The sequence below is a fragment of the Macaca fascicularis genome, chromosome 12, assembly GCF_037993035.2.
Source record: "Macaca fascicularis isolate 582-1 chromosome 12, T2T-MFA8v1.1".
NCBI classification, from domain to species: domain Eukaryota; kingdom Metazoa; phylum Chordata; class Mammalia; order Primates; family Cercopithecidae; genus Macaca; species Macaca fascicularis.
This window is the reverse complement of record NC_088386.1, coordinates 137,115,832-137,128,720: the sequence shown is the minus strand read 5'-3', so window position 1 is coordinate 137,128,720 and position 12,889 is coordinate 137,115,832. Positions and strand designations below refer to the sequence as shown.

Below are 12,889 nucleotides of genomic sequence, written 5' to 3'. Positions count from 1 at the left end.
GGGGCAGGTGAGGCAGGAGAATCATGTGAACCCAGGAGGTGGAGGTTGCAGTGAGCCTAGATCACACCACGGCACTCCAGCCTGGGCGACAAAGTGAGACTCCATCGCCAAAAAAAGAAAAAAAAAGAGGCCGGGCATGGTGGGTCCCGCCTGTAATCTCAGCACTTTGGGAGGCTGAGGTGGGCGGATCATGAGGTCAGGAGATCGAGACCATCCTGGCTAACACAGTGAAACCCCGTCTCTACTAAAAATACAAAAACAAAATTAGCCGGACATGGCGGCGGGCACCTGTAGTCCCAGCTACTCAGGAGGCTGAGGCAGGAGAATGGCGTGAACTCAGGAGGTGGAGCTTGCAGTGAGCTGAGAACATGCCACTGCACTCTAGCCTGGGCAAGAGAGTAAGACTCCATCTTAAAAAAAAAAAAAGGGGGCTGGGCGCGGTGGCTCAAGCCTGTAATCCCAGCACTTTGGGAGGCCGAGACGGGCGGATCACGAGGTCAGGAGATCGAGACCATCCTGGCGAACACGGTGAAACCCTGTCTCTACTAAAAAAATACAAAAAAAGTAGCCGGGCGAGGCGGCGGGCGCCTGTAGTCCCAGCTACTCGGGAGGCTGAGGCAGGAGAATGGCATAAACCCGGGGGGCGGAGCTTGCAGTGAGCTGAGATCTGGCCACTGCACTCCAGCCCGGGCGACAGAGCCAGACTCCGTCTCAAAAAAAAAAAAAAAAAAAAAAGGGAAATAAGTAATTTCTATACACCTATGACACACAGGCAGTGAAATTTTCCAAGTAATGCTATTTGGAATACATCTACTAAAAGAGAGGAAAGATCTCATAAAAGCAGCAAAAAAGAAATTAAAGGCCAGGTGCTGTGGCTCACGCCTGTAATCCCAGCACTTTGGGAGGCCAAGGCGGGCAGATCACCTTAAGTCAGGAGTTTGAGAAGTCAGCCTGATCAACTTGAAGAAACCACCTCTCTACTAAAAATACAAAATTAGCCGGGCATGGTGGCAGGTGCTTGTAATCCCAGCTACTCAGGAGGCTGAGGCTAGAGATCACTTGAACCTGGGAGGCAGAGGTTGTTGCAGTGAGCCGAGATTGCGCCCCTGCACTCCAGCCTGGGGCACAGAGCGAGACTCCGTCTCAAAAAAAAAAGATTGTATCTTGGGAGGTGCCAGTCTTGGAATGAAGGGTGGGGAGCTTCTGGTAGGAGTGGTAGGAGGAGATGTCGTCTGAGGGCCTGGTGGGGTTGGGAGGGAGGGGTGGGCCCATGGCCACGCATGCAGCTGCGAGGATGACTTAAGCCTCACACACACAGAGGGGGCGTGTGGAGGATTCTGAGAAAATAAGGGCTGTCTACGTTTTAAAAAAACCATCTTAGGCCGGGCGTGGTGGCTCACGCTTATAATCCCAGTACTTTGGGAGGTCGAGACAGGTGGATCACCTGAGGTCAGGAGTTCAAGACCTGCCTGACCAAAATGGCGAAACCCCGTCTCTACTAAAAACACAAAAATTAGCCAGGCGTGGTGGTGTGCACCTGTAGTCCCAGCTACTCAGGAGGCTGAGGCAGGAGAATAACTTGAACCCAGGAGGCGGAGCTTGCAGGGAGCCAAGATCACACCACTGCACTCCAGCCTGGGTGACAGTGAGACTCCATCTCAAAGAAAACAAAATCAAGTGGTGGGCCAGATTAGGCTTGCCCTAGAATGAACACGGCTCTGGTCCAGCTCCCAAAGCTTAAAAGTAAGATCCTAAATGGATCAAACTGTTCTAAGAAACTTAACTGAGGCCGGGAGCGGTGGCTCAAGCCTGTAATCCCAGCACTTTGGGAAGCCAAGACGGGCGGATCACGAGGTCAGGAGATCGAGACCATCCTGGCTAACAGGGTGAAACCCCGTCTCTACTAAAAAATACAAAAAGCTAGCCGGGCGAGGTGGCAGGCGCCTGTAGTCTCAGCTACTCGGGAGGCTGAGGCAGGAGAATGGCATAAACCCAGGAGGCGGAGCTTGCAGTGAGCTGAGATCCCACCACTGCACTCCAGCCTGGGCGACAGAGCGAGACTCTGTCTCAAAAAAACAAACAAAAAACAAAAAACAAAAACATAAATGAAAACAAACAAACAAAACCCAAACAAACAAAAAACCATCTTAACCACATTTAAGTGTCCAGGTCATTGGTACTAAGGACACTGACATTCTTCTGTGCCATCACCACCATCCATCTCCACTGAACCCCTACGCCCATGAAGCACCAACTCCCCCTTCCCTCCCCAGCCCCTGCCCCTGGCACCCACCAGTCTACCTTCTCTATGAATTTGACTCTCTGGGGACCTCATATAAGTGGAATCACATTTGTCCTTTTGCGACTGGCTGATTTCACGTAGCGTAATGTCCTCAAGGCTCATCCTCGTTGTAGCCTGTGTCATAATTTCCTGTCTTTTTATGGCTGAATAAATCCGTTGAAGTACCACATTTTGCTTACCTAGTCGTCTGTAGGTGGACACGTGGATGGCTTCCACCCTGATATGGGCTGAACTAAGTTTCCCCAAAATTTGTATATCAAAGCCCCACCCCTCAATCCTCAGAATGAAACTGTATTTGGAGATTAGGTCATTAAAGACCCATGATGGCTATTAGGATGGGCCCTAATCCATGACAGCTGGTGTCCTTATAAGAGGAAGAGACCCCGGGGGTGTGAGGACACAGGGAGAAGGCGTGTCTGCAAAAGCCAAAGAGAGGCCTCCAAGCCACCAGCCCTGTCTCACCCTCACCTCGGACTTCAGCCCCCAGAGTGTGAGAAAGGAAAGTTCTGCCATCTAAGCCCCACAGGTTGTGGTACTTTTTTTTTCTTGGAGCTGGAGTTTTGCTCTTGTTGCCCAGGCTGGAGCGCAACGGCGCGACCTCGGTTCACTGTGACCTCCGCCTCTTGGGTTCAAGCGATTCTCCTGCCTCAGCCTCCCGAGTAGCTAGGATTACAGGCATGTACCACCACGCCTGGCTAATTTTGTAGTTTTAGTAGAGACAGGGTTTCTCCATATTGATAGGGCTGGTCTCAAACTCGCGATCTCAGGTGATCCACCCACCTCGGCCTCCCAAAGTGCTGGGATTACAGGCGTGAGCCACTGTGCCTGGCCCAGGCTGTGGTACTTCTTATGACAGTCCCGGCAGACGAATGCATGCCTTCCAGCTACCGTGAATGATGCTGGGGCTGTACAGTATCTCCCGGGGGCCCACATCCCATGCTTGTGGGTGCTCATCCAGGGAGGACGTGCTGGCTCTTATGGGAACTCTGTGCTGAATTCTCTGAGCAACTGCTGTTTTCCTTAGTTTTCCAGTTGCACCATGTTACATTCCCTCCAGCAACGCACAAGTGAGCCAGTTTCTGCTCATCCTCATCAACACTTGTGATTTTTTTTTTTTTTTTTTTTTTTTTTGAGAGGGAGTCAGGCTCTGTCGCCCAGGCTGGAGTGCAGTGGCGCGATCTCGGCTCACTGCAAGCTCCGCCTCCCGGGTTCCCGCCATTCTCCTGCCTCAGCCTCCCGAGTAGCTGGGACTACAGGCGCCCACAACCGCGCCCGGCTAATTTTTTGTATTTTTAGTAGAGACGGGGTTTCACCGTGGTCTCGATCTCCTGACCTTGTGATCCGCCCGCCTTGGCCTCCCAAAGTGCTGGGATTACAGGCGTGAGCCACCGCGCCCGGCCATGATTTTTTTTTTTTTTTTTTGAGATGGAGTCTCGCTCTGTCGCCCAGGCTGGAGTGCAGTGGCGCGATCTCAGCTCACTGCAAGCTCCGCCTCCCGGGTTCACGCCATTCTCCCGCCTCAGGCTCCCAAGTAGCTGGGACTAAAGGCACCCGCCACCACACCCAGCTAATTTTTTGTATTTTTAGTAGAGACAGGGTTTCACTGTGTTAGCCAGGATGGTCTCGATCTCCTGATCTCATGATCCACCCACCTCGGCCTCCTAAAGTGCTGGGATTACAGGCGTGAGTCACCGCACCCGGCTGATTTTTTTTTAAGTAGTAGCCATCCTGGTGGGAGGAGGTTAGGGTCTCTCTGGGACTGAGGGGACAGCAGGGTGGGTGGGGTGGGTGCTGGGAGCCTGGGCGATGCTGGTGCAATCCCCTGGGAGTCGGTGGTAGCTCCAGGCAGACAGAGGCAGTGGGTTGGGGGTGGATCAAAGAGAGTTTGAAGGTATAAAAGGGGTGGAGTGCAAGAGATGAGTCAGAAATGACCTGAGTTGTGGCTGAACAGCTGGAGGATGGTAGAGGGGACAGGAGCAGGAGGGAGGGGGCCGCCCTGTCTGCTCTCCAGAGCCCTCCTGGCCCCACCCCATCAGTAGGGAGCCCCCTTTCCTGCTGTTCTTCCTGCTATGGTTTGCTCACCCCGAGGCCCTCACCCCAGTGCCCCATCCCCAAGCAACTGGCCCCAGAGTGTCCTGGTTACTGAGGAGGCCACCCCCGGCCTGCTGCACCACTGGGGTGCCCCCACCCTCAGGACCAACACGGGTGTGGTACAGATGCTGGGAGGGGCTCACCAATCCGGGGCTTGGCAGGGCTCCCAGCTCCAGCTCTGCAGGCGGCCGCTTGCTGTCCACCTGGCTGGAAGGCACGGAGGATGGAGGAGCATATCAACATCTGCCCACGATGACTACTCCAACCCACCCCCCCCCGCAGCCGTCCTCGCCTCCAACCCGTCCCTGCCCTGCCCCAGAACACTCAGGACCACAGAAGAGTGTGTGGCGGGTGGGAAGGGGTGGAGGTTGGCGGGGGGAAGCACAGGTGCGGGGAGTGGCAGGCAGGGCCAGAGGGCACCACCAGCCCCGGGCCTCCAGCCGGCTCCCCTCCTCCTCAGGCCAGGCCCATGGCAAGGGTCAGGTTGGCGGGAAGCATGGCCAGGACCAGGGGTGCCTGCCCTGCTGGCCTCCAGGGGCAGAGGGGAGCCGGACTGCTCCCAAAGTGGCCCTGAGGACAGAGGTGGCCATGGCGACCGAGAGTGTCTAGATGCTCGAGGTGAGAGGCCCTGCCCCCTCCCTGGAGGCTCATCTCAGCTGTGCTTGGGGCAGCAGGAAGGGGCCCCATGTCCACCCGTAGGCTGCTGGGGCAGATGTGTGGCCCAGAAGAACCAGGAAGAGGGCCCTCCACGGCCAGGGCCACCAGCATGGCCTTGAAGGCCCGGGACTCAGCCTCTCCCCACAGGCTCACAGCGCATCCATACCCTTCTAGTGACGAGGTGGAGCCCTACAGATGGACCTGGGTGCTGCTGTGGCTCTGCACTGACTGGGACTGGCCCCACAGGGAGGGCCCTGCCCTGGTCTTGCCTTTGCCTGGCCGGGCCCCCCTTACCCTCCTGGGGCTCCTGTCTGAACACCAGTGGGTTCTGCTCAGTTCTCTGCAGCCAGGCCAGGCCAGGCCAGGCAGGCGGTGATCTGACTGTGTGTGTTGAGGACAGGGTGGCGAGGGCTTGGGGGTTGCCAGGGGATGCAGGGGAAACATGGTGATGCCCATCCACCCCCAAAGGCTCTGGGCCCAGGGTGGGGACATAGACCCAGGCAGCGAAGGACCTCCCAAGTCGCACCACGGTCTCCTGGGCGCTGTGTTACCTCCGAGGTGTGGGCTGTGCTCCCGTAAGGGCCCCTATTCTCTGCCTCAGGGGGGCTCACATTGATCAGGACGGTGTTGTCCTCTTCCTGGGCCCGCCGCCGCAGCATCCTGCTCCTGCACCCGCCAAGGTTGGGTGGGGACGGGGGTCAGAGAGGAGATGCGTGAGACCCACCCCTGGAGCCACCACACTGCCTGCAGTGAGCTCACTTTACAGACTTGACTCAGAGTAGAATGGGGCCGTGCAGGCCCGGCAGACTCCTGGCCATGAGCACGTGGAGAACCTCCTAGCCCATCACTAGTTCCAGGGAGAAACCAGTGCTGGGGAGGGAGTGTCTGGCAGGCCTGGCACAGCAGGCGTCTGTCCGTCTGTCCATCCAGTGAGTGCCCGTGTCCCCCAGTCCTGAATACCATCCACTCTGCCTGGGTACTCAGTGGAGCCTGAGAAGGCCCAGAAAGGTGGGCCTGGAGTACAGACAACCCTCCCTCTCTTATCTGTAGGGTGGGGCTATGTGAGCCAGGGACAGGCAACCCCTCAAGTCGCCTGCCTTCGCTCATGGCCTGAGGACCCAATGCCAGGACCCCGAGGCCCTGAGCTCCCCAGCAAGGTGGGCCTGATGGAGCCCGGCCTCACTCCTCTTGGGCGTCCCAGCTTCCTCCCGCACCTTAGCCCCAGGGGTCTCTGTGGGAGGACAGATGCTGTGGCTCCCAGTCTTGGGCTGGCAAAACGGGGCCAAGAGCATGACATCTGTGGCCCTGGAGGGAGGGGTTTCGAGCTGGGGCTGGCGTTTTGAGCTGCGATAATGACCGGAGGGTGTGACCGTGGAGGCACCACAGGAGGTCGGAGGGGGTGACCTTCTAGTCCTACCCTTCACTTCGGATTAGCAGAGGCCCCGAGAGACAGAGACTGAGCGCAGACCACCTGCGCCTGCCTGCCCCTGAAGCCCAAGCCAGGTCTCAGTGTTAGGACTGCCTCACTATGGACCAAGGGGTGTTCCTGGAGGAGAGTCCCCGAGGAGTTTCGGCCACCCCTCAGCCCCCCGCCCCCATCCCGCTGTTTCGGCCACCCCTCAGCCCCCCGTGCCCCCATCCCGCTGTGGTGGGCAGGCGGGCCCCTCCTCAGAGCTCTCTGCAGAAAGAATGGGGGATGCCCCCACCCCAGTGAAGGGACCTGCTCCATGGGGGAGTCCCTGGGCAGGCAGGAAACCAACCCTGGGTGTGCCCTGTCCAGAGCCGCAGTGAGCGTGTGTCCCTCCTTGTGCCCCATGGGGCTCTGGGGACCAGGGCGGGCCCTGGCACTGCCTCCCCACAGGCCAGGGTGTGTGAAGGTCCTGGTGGGCTGGGGTGCCGCCCTGCCTCCCCAGAGTCCGACGCTCCACCTTCTCCCCGTGGCCCGCACGTCTAGGCTGGGTCCTCACCTGGCACAGTGGCTTCCAGAAGAGGCCTCGGAGGTCATAGCCCACCTCTCAACGTGAGCCTGGTCTTGGCAGTAGAGTCCAGGCACCACTACGGGACAGAGGGTGGGGAGGGGCAGCCCTTGGAGCCCCGCCCAGGCAGTGGCAGCCACTCGCATGCCCCCTCCTTGCCTGCACGTGGGCCAGGAAGCAGGCAGGGGAGGGGCCCAGCACAGCTGGCCGGGGAAAGGCTTCCTGGCTCCTGGAGCAGGATCTGTCTTTGTGTAAAAAGGGGGTGTGGGGCTCGGAGCTGCAAACAGAGGCAGTGCACTGGGCTGGGCTTTCACACACCCGCATGCAAATGCTGCCGCGCTCCTGGGATCCTTATTTGCTTAGAGATTTCAGGGCTGGCTTCAGCTGTCATAACTGCTGCCTTGGAGGGTCACGGGGAGGTGGGATTCCGCAGGAACAGCCACAGGTGCCACCTCTGCTGCAAGCCCCGCCAGGCAGCCTAGCAAGCTGTGTTTACATGGAGGGAAACTGAGGCTCCTTGAGGTTACGTAGCATGTGCTGAGTGGTGGGCCAGGGTTTCACCTGGGGGCTGGGGAGATTGGTAGACCCAGGTCAGTGCTGGCTCTGCTAATGCCTGAGGGGTGACCTCAGGCACATCCCATGCTCAGGGCCCCATCTACAAAAGGACAGCAGGGGTCCTAGCTGTCCTCCCATCCTCTCTGCCCTCCTTCTCCTCCTTCTCCTTCCCCCTCCTCCTCCTATCCTTTCTCTCCACCTTCCCCCTCTTCCTTCTCCTCCTATCATTTCTCCCCCCTACTCCTCCTCCTTCTCCACCTATCATTTCTCCCCACTCTCCCTCCTCCTATCGTTTCTCCCCCCTCCTACCCCACCCACTTCTCCCTCTCCTCTTCCTTCTCCTGCTATCCTTTCTCCCTGCTCCTCCTCTTCCCCTCTCCCTCCCTCTCCCCCTTTCCTCCTAGGTGCCGGCAGGGTCTGAGAACCTACCACTCATGCTCCCTGCCCTCCCCGCACAACTCCACTGGGGAGCCCCAAGCCCAGCTTGCTGTTCCAGGTGCCCCCTTCCTCCTGTTGAAATCCCTCCAGGCGGACCCTCATCCTGGTTGCAGCTCTCCCCTATACCTATGCCCCTCTGTGCTTGGCACCTCCCAGGGAGCCCTGTTCTTGGACCTGTGTTGTGCCTTGGAACAGCAGGAAGGCCCTGCAGGCCGGATTCCCTGTCAGGACCAGCAGAGCCTGGGCGGCGGGACCTTGGGGCTCCGGACCTCAGGGCATCTGCATGAGAAGTCTCTGCTGTGGCCAAGCTCGGCCTGCAGGCGCCTGAGATGGATCCCTGGACAAGGGCTGAACTGGGGAAGTGCTCCAGAAACCAGGAAAGGAGTTGGGAGGCAGGAGGGGAGGGAGGATGGGCGGGGCCCCATCTCCCCAAGTCCTGTGGAGGGCGGCCTCTGCCTGCCATGGGCACTCTGCAGGGGAGGCAAGGCTCAGCGTTTCCTCACCTGGATGCAACTGTGGGCTCTCACAGTCACTGGCCGAGGACCCTCCCAGGAAGATGTGCCACCTCCCAGGAGCTCCTGGCTCTCTGCTCCTGGTGACAAAGTGGCTCTGGTGGCCTCAGGGCTGTCTACTCAAGAGCTGCAGGACCGGCTGCTGGAGGTGACCACACCCCAGTGGGAGCCCTCTGAGGGACACGTGCACGCATAGCACTTAAAGGGGTTCGGCCCGGGAAATGTCACTGTTTGGGTGGGTGGTTTTTCAAGTTGTGTTACTTTTGAAGGAAAGGAAGGAAGGGAGGGAGGCAGAAAAGCCGCGACAACCAGCACAGGGGGCTCGCTGGGTTCCAGGCAGTGGAAGAGCCCAGGCCCAGAATCTGCTGCACCATCTTCCTTTGGCTGTAACTTTTTATACCAATCTTGGTAACATTTACGGGCATATTTAGGGGTGTAGTTAGTGGAGGTGCAAGTAGTGGTGGTCAGGAGCCCGCACTCAAGTTCAGCCTCCTTCTGAGGCTGGAGGCATGTGCAGGGCTCCCTCCGCGAGGACCCTGGCACTGCGCCCCGGCCACATGCGAGCCCTGCTGGATGGACAGTGGCTGGGTCGCAGGGGACGGACTCTTGGATGCCTGCACTGCCCGCTTTCTAACCTTCCTGTCTGCAGGTGCAGCCAGCACCCCAGCTGCCTGTGAATGGCGGCTCCACACAGGCCACTGGCCCCTGGTCTCTGAGTGGCCCACTCCGGCCCTTGGCCTGCGTTTCCGTCAGGATTCCTGTCTCCTTTATTTGATGTGTGGGAGTTCTAAATAGTAAGCCTTGCCAATTTTAAAGGCTGCAAACACCTTCTCTTAATCTACTGTTGCCATTATTCATGCATTATTCATTATTTTTGTTCTATGTAAAATTTTATGTAAACAAACCCATCAAAATCTTGTCTTACAGTTGTGCTTATGGAGTTTTTTTCATTTGTTTTATTTTCCGAGATAAGAGTCTTGCTCTGTTGCCCAGGCTGGAGTGCAATGGCACAATCTTGGCGCACTGCAACCTCCACCTCCTGGGTTCAAGCAATTCTCTTGCATCAGCCTCGAGTAGCTGGGATTACAGGCGCCCGCCACCACACCCGGCTAATTTTTTGTATTTTTAGCAGAGACGGGGTTTCACCATGTTGGCCAGGCCGGTCTTGAACTCCTGACCTTGTGATCCGCCCACCTTGGCCTCCCAAAGTGCTGGGATTACAGGCGTGAGCCACGGCACCTGGCCTTGGGGAGTTTTAAGCTCTTCTCCACTGCTAGCTCACATACCCACCTTTCCACATTCTTTTTTCTTTTTTTTGGGTGTGAGACAGGGTCTCACTCTGTTGCTCAGGCTGGAGTGCTAGTGGCGAGATCTCGGCTCACTGCAAACTCTCCCTCCCAGGTTCAAGCGATTCTGCCACCTTAGCCTCTCGAGTAGCTGGGACTACAGGTGGCTGCCACCACGCCCGGCTAAGTTTTGTGTTTTTTTAAAGTAGAGACAGGTTTTCACCATGTTATCCAGGCTGGTCTTGAACTCCTGAGGTCAAGCAATCCACCCGCCTTGACCTCCAAAAGTGCTACGATTACAGGCACGAGCCACCACGCCCAGCCTCCCATATTATTTTCTACTAATTTTCTGTTTTACCACTGCATAGGAATCACCAATCACTCTGGAGCCCACCCTGCGTGTGATGCCAGGGAGGGGCAGTGTTCATTTTTCCACACAGCACACTTTGCCAACACCACGAGGACACTGTCCACCCCTCCCAAACCCCAGGACACTTTTCCCAGTCCCCGAGTCCCCTGGGTCCCTGCTGAGGTGTCCCTGTCTTGACACTTTTCCCAGCCCCTGAGTCCCCTGGGTCCCTGCTGAGGTGTCCCTGTCTTGACACTTTTCCCAGCCCCCGAGTCCCCGGCCCCGCTGAGGTTTTCCCAGTCCCTGAGTCCCCGAGTCCCCTGGGTCCCTGTCTTGGTGCTGTTAGGTCACGCCTCCCCTACACTCTCACTGTGGGTTTGCAGCACTCAGGATCTGGTAGGAAAGCATCTCTCCCAGCTCTTTTTCAAAATGAATTGAACCACAATGTTGACTTTTTTCTTCCATATCAATTTTAGAATTTGTCGGGCGCAGTGGCTCACACCTATAATCCCAGCTCTTAGGGAGGCAGAGATGGAAGGATAGCTTGAACCTAGGAGTTTGAGACTTGCCTGGGCAATACAGCAAGAGCCTGGTTGCCAAAAAAAGAAAAAGAAAAAGCTGGGCGCAGTGGTTCACGCCTGTAATCCCAGCACTCTGGGAGGTAGAGGTGGGCGGATCACGACATCAAGGGATTGAGACCATCCTGGCCAACATGGCGAAACCCTGTCTCTACTAAAAATACAAAAATTAGCTGGGCATAGTGGCGCGTGCCTGTAGTCCCAGCTACTCTGGAGACTGAGGCAGGAGAATCGCTTGAGCCCGGGAGGCGGAGTTTGCAGTGAGCATAGATCGCACCACTGCACTCCAGCCTGGCGACAGAGCAAGACTCTGTCTCAGAAAAAAAAAAAAAAAAGGAAAAAATAGTAAATTTTAGAATTTAATGTGTCTCAAAAAATCAAATGGCAGCTGGGCGCGGTGGCTCACCCCTGTAATTCCAGCATTTTGGGAGGCCGAGGGCAGATCACCTGAGGTCAGGAGTTTGGGACCAGCCTGGCCAACATGGCAAAACCCCATCTCCACTAAATATACAAAAATCAACCGGGTGTGGTGGCCGGTGCCTGTAATCCCAGCTACTAGGGAGGGTGAGGCAGGAGAATCACTTGAACCCAGGAAGTGGAGGTTGCAGTGAACCGAGATTGCGCCATTGCACTCCAGCCTGGGTGACAGAGTGAGACTCCTTAAAAAAAAAAAAAAAGGCATTTTGATTAGGATTGTGCTGGATTTAGCATACCTTTTCTCACTGCTTCCACATTTTTTGTATGTTTGTAAAAATGTCTGTTAAAGAACAGATGGCTGGGTATTAATTTGGGGCCTTTTAAAATTTTTTATTTTTTTTGAGACAGGGTCTCCGTCTGTCACCCAGGCTGGAGTGGGTACAATTGTGGCTCACTACAGCCTCCACCACACTGGACAGTACGGTTCTAGAGTCCTGGTTTCTCAAGTAGACGGTTCTAGAGTCTGGAGTCCTGGAGGCAGAAGGGACCTTGGTGACCACATGATGTGGCCCTCATTCTGTGGGAGGAGAAATCTGAGACCCTGGGAGGTGACGATGCCCTGGTAGCATTAAATCCAGACCTCGGGTGTCTGTCAATGTACATTTTATATTAAAAAAGCCAAAATAACAATGGGGTGAGAACAGGAGGCCACTACACAAGTGGCCAAGGGTTCAGATCCTTGGAGGCCATCTTTGGAGAGGCTCAGTGGGGCTCGCATCCTGGCAGCAGCACAGCACCGCCGGGACACGGGATGCCCTCCCCACACCTGAGCTTTCACTCACAGGCAAGGGCTGTGGCAAGAACTGACAGGCACACATGAAAGCAGTCAGCCCTGCCCAGCACTCTTTAAAGGAGAGCTCTAAGGAACACAAGCACACAGGGCTGAGTTAGCTTTTACCCATGTTTTTTTAACTTACCTAATTTAAAAAAAATTAGCATTGTCTGGTTTAAAAGACTAAAAAACCTCAGTTGTTGCAGGTCAGGACTGCCTGAACCCTGCACACTAGGACTAGGGCCAGCTGGGCCAGCCCCTGAATGCCACTCGGACAGCACATGAATACCTGTAAAGCACTCTCAGGCTCTGTTTCACACAACCCAGGTGGGGACCGTGACCGCCTTCTGAGAGAAGGAAACAGAAAGGAATTTCTAGTGAATGAACGCAGCGTGTCTTATGTGCTCTCTGTGGCTACAATAACTGTCCACAATCACCCAGGAGGACCGTGTGGCAGGGTTTAATTGCAATGGCATCTGAAAATGGCGCGTGGCATCGCGCGTCAGCTATCCTCAGTGCCTTTATTGCCATTGGGTTTTTGACTGTTGATATAGTGACGACCTCAGGAGCAACAGGTGGGTTAAAAAACCATGGCTGGGCAGTTCTTCCGAGGAGAGGGACCATAGGAGGAGCAAGGAGGACTCAGAACCTGACGAACGTGGCGTCAATCTGCCGCACGGAGGGGAGGGCAAGCATGACCTTTCGCCTGTACTGGGGGTCCTTCTGCAGGGGGTTCCGCTCCAAGTACACCGTCTCCAGGCTCCTGGCTCCCTTCAGCTCGTCGAGGTCACTCCAGCTCTCAAGGAGATTGTCGTTCATCTGGGGACACACACAGGAGAAAAGCCTTCAGAACCAAACAGCCCAGCCCCCACAGCCCACAGCCCTCAACTCTGGTG

The 12,889-nt window shown here is 56.4% G+C and overlaps 2 protein-coding genes across 15 annotated transcripts in view; both read right to left on the bottom strand.

Moving 5' to 3' along the window:
- Nucleotides 1-7,109, bottom strand: part of ANO7 (anoctamin 7) — a 42,275-nt gene extending 35,166 nt beyond the window's left edge. For 9 of the 12 annotated variants that reach the window (XR_006691286.3, XR_012421689.1, XR_012421690.1 and 6 more), the window contains exons 1-3: nucleotides 7,018-7,109; nucleotides 5,602-5,716; nucleotides 4,537-4,600 (exon numbers count right to left, since the gene is read on the bottom strand). Coding sequence is in view for 8 of the 12 variants with exons in the window: in XM_045368423.3 (XP_045224358.2) it covers nucleotides 4,537-4,600; nucleotides 5,602-5,716; nucleotides 7,018-7,055 (217 nt within the window). In the remaining 4 variants the exon portion in view is untranslated. The remainder of the gene's footprint in view (nucleotides 1-4,536; nucleotides 4,601-5,601; nucleotides 5,717-7,017) is intronic. The other 3 variants (XM_045368424.3, XM_074010773.1, XM_074010769.1) reach the window with 1 other exon arrangement.
- A 4,698-nt stretch (nucleotides 7,110-11,807) lies between these two features.
- Nucleotides 11,808-12,889, bottom strand: part of PPP1R7 (protein phosphatase 1 regulatory subunit 7) — a 37,437-nt gene continuing 36,355 nt past the window's right edge. For all 3 annotated transcript variants that reach the window (XM_065526398.2, XM_015432095.4, XM_005574864.5), the window contains one exon: nucleotides 11,808-12,812. In XM_065526398.2, coding sequence (XP_065382470.1) covers nucleotides 12,636-12,812 — 177 coding nt within the window. In that variant the 3' untranslated portion in view covers nucleotides 11,808-12,635. The remainder of the gene's footprint in view (nucleotides 12,813-12,889) is intronic.